Source organism: Balaenoptera borealis (genome assembly GCF_965194805.1).
Source record: "Balaenoptera borealis genome assembly, chromosome: 15".
In the NCBI taxonomy this organism is placed as follows: domain Eukaryota; kingdom Metazoa; phylum Chordata; class Mammalia; order Artiodactyla; family Balaenopteridae; genus Balaenoptera; species Balaenoptera borealis.
Window position 1 is genome coordinate 37641260 of NC_138871.1, and position 6000 is coordinate 37647259.

Below are 6000 nucleotides of genomic sequence, written 5' to 3' on the forward strand. Positions count from 1 at the left end.
AAAAATGTTCATCATTTTTTTAAAAAATGGCATTCCAAATGGAGCTTAAGTACCCCTTGACCCCATCTCCAGTCCTTTTCTCTTTCCCCCAACCCTTAGGCAATGTTTCTAGTAAATCTGGTCTATATCCTTTAAGTCCTTCTCATTTATTGTCTCTTTATCTAAAAAAAAAATGTGGAGCTGTTTTATGAATTTACTTTACTTACATGGTATATTGTACATATGCTGCTTGCTTTTTTCTACTCGACATTGTTTATGTTGATATATATAAATTGTCCATTTTTGATTGCTTTATTGTATTCTCCCACATGAATCAACCATATTTAATGTTTCCATTTCACCTGGTGATCGATTTTAGGTCATTACAATCATGCCACACTGAAGATCTTTCCTTATGCATGTGTAATGGTGTGATCATTTCTTTAGGGTATGTACATAGAAGTAGATCACATGTACATTTTCACTCTACTAGGTTTTGCCAGAATGTTCTCCAAAGTGGCTATACCAAGTTTATATTCCCACCTTTATTCCACATCTTGCCAACATTTGCTGTTAGATTTTTTTAATTGTTGCCAGTCTAATGGGATACAGTGGTATTTTGTTTTGATTTGCATTTCCTAATGTTTGTCATCTTTTCACCTATTTGTCATTCAGGTGTTCTCATCTGTGACTTTTCCTCTTCATATTCTTCACCCATTTTTTATCTTGGGTATTATCTTTTTCTTGCTGATTTTAGATTTTTGCATATGCCCTCAAACTGATCCTTCATTGGTTATATATATTGCAAATATCTGCTTTTCTTTTACGTTCTTTTATCAAACAAATATTTTCAACTTTGATGTGAAACATATATTTTCTAGGTACTATCTTGTATAGACTGTAAATAGTTGTTTATTAAACATAACTTGATATTTTAAAATAGAGATTTCTGTTAATTTCATTTAATTTTTCATGTGGGAACCTTGCCTTAAGACTTTGTTCTTTTTTGAGCCATTGCTGTCAGTTTCAGTGTACTAACTTAGACTCTTTTTATGGATTTTAAAGCACCTTGACCCAGATGAGTTTCAAACAAAAATATGGTCCTTACTGAATTCTGCCATGTGACAAAAGTGAAACATTAAGTACATAAGTACGAGTGTATTTATAAATTAGACTCATACATATATTAAGGGTGCTTAAAATACCTTTGCCCCCTTGTAGTCCAGCAATCCAGAACTTACATGCTCTTTAAAGTATCAAAGCTGCATTTCCTCTTCTTTTACAAACTACTAAATCAAGATCTCCTATTTGTTTCTCCATGGGCGACATCTGTCAACGTACACGTCTAATCAGACCAGTCCCTATTTTTTCTGTGTGGAGCTTTGATACTTGTTTATCTGAGCATTCTTTCCAGGAGTGTTTTTTCAAGGATAGGCATTAATGTGACAGCTAAATACTTAAAAGTATAATTCTTACTTTTTGTCAAGTATTGTTACATTGATTGTCAATAGCAAGTTTTGTATCCAGTAGTACTTAACACATGAGTCCCAGCCTCAGCCTTCATTTAACTTCTTAGGATGGCATTCAGGAAACTTTCTTTTCCTTGAGTTCACTAGTCATATACATGTATACTCTATTCTAGTGACAACTGATCAAAAAAAAAAAGTTTAACTTGTTATTTTTCTCTATTTCATACTGTTTTAAGATAAATTTATTTTATTGGGCAGAATTAATTATGAAACTGAGTCCAACCTGCATTGGTTTATTCCTTTCCAAAACACTGTTGAAAGAGAGAGAACATTAAATGATCTAACTGTATGATAGTAGGAATCATGCTCAGAGAAATACATTGACATTTGGTCCAAATTTTAAATCATAGTCTAGCAGCTAGGATAGGACTCAGATTACTCTGTGAGCATTGCTACTTTATTATTTGAAAACATGAGATTAAAAATAATTTTCTTTCCAATGTTTAGGTTGGTCACAGCAGATGTAGCTTTTTACACTGGAAATCTTCAAGCCTTAAAAGGCCTTAAAGATTTGGACCTAAATATGGCCGAGATCTGGGAACAGAAAAGGTGATGACATACTGGAAAACTGGGTAGTTCATCTTACCATGGGATGTGTATGTTTGTGACGAAAATATGGATGCCTGTGATTCAAGAACTGAACCTGGAACCCAAAGTGAACTGGGGTTGGGGAAGGGGAAAAGGAAAGTATCAGTGTTGGGAAACTGGGATTCAGTGGGATCTACAAGGAATGCCATTTGTGTGCTTCCTTCGGTGAGGAGTAACTGATCAGGTGTCTATAATATTTTTCATTCTCTCTGGAAACAGACTCAGGTTTCTTTGGACCAAATCCAAAAGAACACATAGCTGTAACACAGCTGTAGTTGACTAGAATGCTCTGTATACTTTATATTAAAAAATGCTTTGCATTTCTTCCAGTGCAATGAAATTCATATGGTGTCCCACCTTATTTAATGATGGTACAATTTAAAATATTAAAATCTTACTCAACCTCTGTAGAAAGTTTTCTCTATGAAAGTAAAGCTGTTTGAAAAATTATTTTTTTACAGATCTTTCTATAAAAATAAACATCTTTTGATTGCTTGGATTTAGGAATTCAGTTTTTGTTTCAGTGACCAATGTCAAGTTTCAGGCTTTGTGTGTCACATATTTAATCTGTCATCACCACTGTATGTCAACTGCGTAAAGCCTTCCAGAATAGTCTAAATACTTGAAAGACTGATCGTAAGTAATAATTAAAGAGTAAGATTTTGGTGTTCATTTATGCAACTACTAATTTAAATACTTTTCAGATGTGGTGTATGAAAGCCTGCAGTTTAACAGCTGTATTTTTATAAAAGTATCTATGAAGGGTTGGGGTGGTTTTTTTTCCTTTTTATTTCTAGCAGAGGTAAGAATACATTTTCATATATTCTGCCTACTTATCTAAATGTTAAAGTGAGAACTCCTCATAACATTGAAGTATGTCCCCTGCCTTGGGTTCTTATTTGTAAGTAACTTTCAATGTATATATGAACAAAGACCAGGGAGAAATAGAACTGTTAAAATACAGGCTGCTGTGTTGGGGCCAGAAATATAAGGTGATGAGTAAGTTATTTAAAGACTTTTATAACACCTACTTTCAAAATTAGAATCAGCAGCACTCTATAAATGAAAGTGCCTGTGCCTCACTTCACACCAGGACTCTTGCCTAACCCTGTCAGAGTGCCTAACCTTGTGGTGATTATGTACAATGAAATAGTCTTATTTTGTGCTCTTTGGTTTCCTAAGAGGAATTCTTTCCTTTATCGTTATTACAGAGGTATGTCATTGGTTCTTAAACTGTCTGTCTAAAATAAAGCTGTAAAGAATTACCAGACTTTAAAAGACAACTTTTTTTTTTTTTATAGTATACAGTAAACTTATTAAACAGGCAGCTTACTCAAAAACAAGTATGGAAGAATTGGAAAATGATTCTTAGAGAAAAGCTGAAATTCAAACTACCAGCAGACCTGATTTGGGTTATTCAAGAACATTTTTCAGTAACAACAAGCAAGCTTCAACAAATGAAGCTTCAAAGAAAGGGAACTTTTTATAAAGTTATACCCCACCCCGCTATACTAGAGAACAAGGATGTGAAAGAAATGCCCTACCTCTACCCACCCCACCCCCTTCAGCTGGGAAAAGAAACACCACTTTGTTTCAATAAATGGAGAGTCTATGGAGAGCACGGCAGGCATCCCAGCTTTAGAACTGGATGAAAGATATTAAATACCTTCGAGTTTAATTCCTGTGGAAATAATGATGTGGTTAAGATTCTTAGACATGCAAAAACTGGATTTGTTAGGTAACTGGCTAGTGAGTACTTCAATGTTCCAAGAGCAAGTCTTCCAACTGACAGAGTAACTGTTTAGCAAGAGTAAACCATTTTTCTTCACCATTTCATAAAGTTAGCATTGAAAAGTATAAGTGTACACATGGATTGCTTCACAGCTTTATTTTTAAAACCACAAGCAGTTCAAAGTGACCATCATTGAGGCCTCTGTTAAAAGATTTTCCAGCAGAGCTACCCCAGTTTTAAGATTAAACAATATTGCACTTTAAGATGAATTTAACTTTCAGGATCTTCTTCAAAAAGAAAAGTATTGCTTCCACCTGTGCTTTTCACAGACTAAAAGCATACTGCAGAAAACTCAACTTAAAAATTAACACTGCAGGGTACAGTAACATAGTAAAGTACCTGCCTATTTTATAATCCTAGAGAACATTTCATTGTAAGAAACTGTTTAACCCATAATTAGTATAAAGTGTGCACAGTATTTTTCATTCAGTGGTCCAAGATACGAAGGTTCCCAGATACAATCTTGTTCTCTAATACTGCTCCAGGTGGGATGTCAATTCGGTCACCATGATTTGCGATGATGATAACCGTTCCCTAAGTGACAGGAAAAACAAAAAACAAGAGTATACTTGCAAGTGCAGCTGAAAATGCAACTGATTTTCTTACAATTATCAAGTTTATGTAGAACTTCACTTACAATAGAGTAAGTGCATTTATAAACAATATTACACATGAAAAACAAATAACACTAAATTAAGGAAAACTGTAATGTGTCCTGTCACAATACTGGCGGTAGCTGTGGTACCATCTCTGATAAGGAGGCAAGGAATCTAGCAGTGGGAAGCAGGCCAGCGCCACAGAATAGCGGGCCCTTTCCAAGAACTACTTGGAAGGCCACCAGCATTATCTACCTTCGTAAACTGAAAGGTGCTTGGTTTATATTTACATACAGGTGTGGGTTTGTTTTTTTTTTTTTTTTAAGAACAGTTTAATGATTTATATTTCATGTCTTAAGTAAAATTGTTTAGATGAAGCAGTATCAGCAATAATTATATATATATTGTTTTGTTTTGTTTTTTTCCAAGATCTGTAAGTAGCTTTAATAGGAAGAACACATGAAATCTAGGTATGTATGGAATTTTTAAAAAATATTTGATTAGGAAAAAACTGTTGAATCTTTGGTTCTGAGCTTTAATACTCATACCCATAGTCCTTCCTATTTCTTATGCTAGGCTGGAATGATACTCATCAAAGTACCCAAGCACTACAGTAATGTGAATGAACATCTTCATACTGATAACAACAGATTACTTTAACAAGAATAGATTATAATCAGTATAAACAGTATAAATAAAGCTGTCATTTTTTCGACTTTCATTCAGATTCAAATAGTCATCTTTAGTTAACTAATGCTAATTTATCAGTGATTCTATTTTAAATATTGTCATATTTCAATAAAATAGTACCAATTCAATTATTTAATAGTGTTTGCTTTCCACTTGAATGCTATATTCCACAAAATGCCTACACACAACAATTATATTTTAACCATGTTGTATATTTATGGAAAACAGTATTAATACTAAATATTGTAATAAGCTATTTCATTTTTAAAATGCATATCTTATAAACAATCTGGTACAAACTAAGAAGTATTCCTTAAAATAAAGGTAAATTTAGGACTAGAAAATGAAACCTGTCTTGTAAAGCTTTAAGAACTGTAATTTTCATCATAATGACACACCTTTAATGAAACATTCTTGCCAAATGTTACATCTCCTGAAACTGTGAGGTGATCCAATTCAAGCATATCTGGTATACTTTCAAATCTCCTTAGATAATCCTGAACCTGAAGGAAAAATGTAAACATAAAAATTGTTTCAAAAATGGGTTAACAGAAAAACAGGGATTAAATTAACAAGACAGTTTGCTTGAACTGTAAAAACATTCTATTTATGGTCAAGCTCAGGCCTTCTATGGGAGGAACCCTGTTTATTAAGCACTCACTGTGTGTGCAGTGAGAATTTATATATCCTGTGCAGGAGAGACCAGGAGATATGATGAACATTGCCCCTACAATCAAGCAATTTACACTACAGCTGAGTAGATCAGACATTTAAAAAAACAGTAATAAGTAAAAAGATAACCAACCAACATGCTAAGAGCCAGATG

At 33.6% G+C, this 6000-nt stretch overlaps 2 protein-coding genes across 17 annotated transcripts in view; one reads left to right on the forward strand and one right to left on the reverse strand.

Moving 5' to 3' along the window:
* The window catches only part of VPS54 (VPS54 subunit of GARP complex), a 131841-nt gene extending 126636 nt beyond the window's left edge, over positions 1–5205 (forward strand). For 8 of the 10 annotated variants that reach the window (XR_014235100.1, XR_014235103.1, XR_014235104.1 and 5 more), the window contains 2 exons: positions 1956–2732; positions 4914–5205. Coding sequence is in view for 1 of the 10 variants with exons in the window: in XM_082358047.1 (XP_082214173.1) it covers positions 1956–2061 (106 nt within the window). In the remaining 9 variants the exon portion in view is untranslated. Of the gene's footprint in view, positions 1–1955; positions 3367–4913 lie in introns of those variants that run through there. The other 2 variants (XR_014235102.1, XM_082358047.1) reach the window with 2 other exon arrangements.
* Positions 3970–6000, reverse strand: part of UGP2 (UDP-glucose pyrophosphorylase 2) — a 56914-nt gene continuing 54883 nt past the window's right edge. For all 7 annotated transcript variants that reach the window (XM_082358186.1, XM_082358184.1, XM_082358183.1 and 4 more), the window contains 2 exons: positions 5573–5677; positions 3970–4422 (listed from right to left, as the gene is read on the reverse strand). In XM_082358186.1, the coding sequence (XP_082214312.1) occupies positions 4315–4422; positions 5573–5677 (213 nt within the window). In that variant the 3' untranslated portion in view covers positions 3970–4314. The remainder of the gene's footprint in view (positions 4423–5572; positions 5678–6000) is intronic.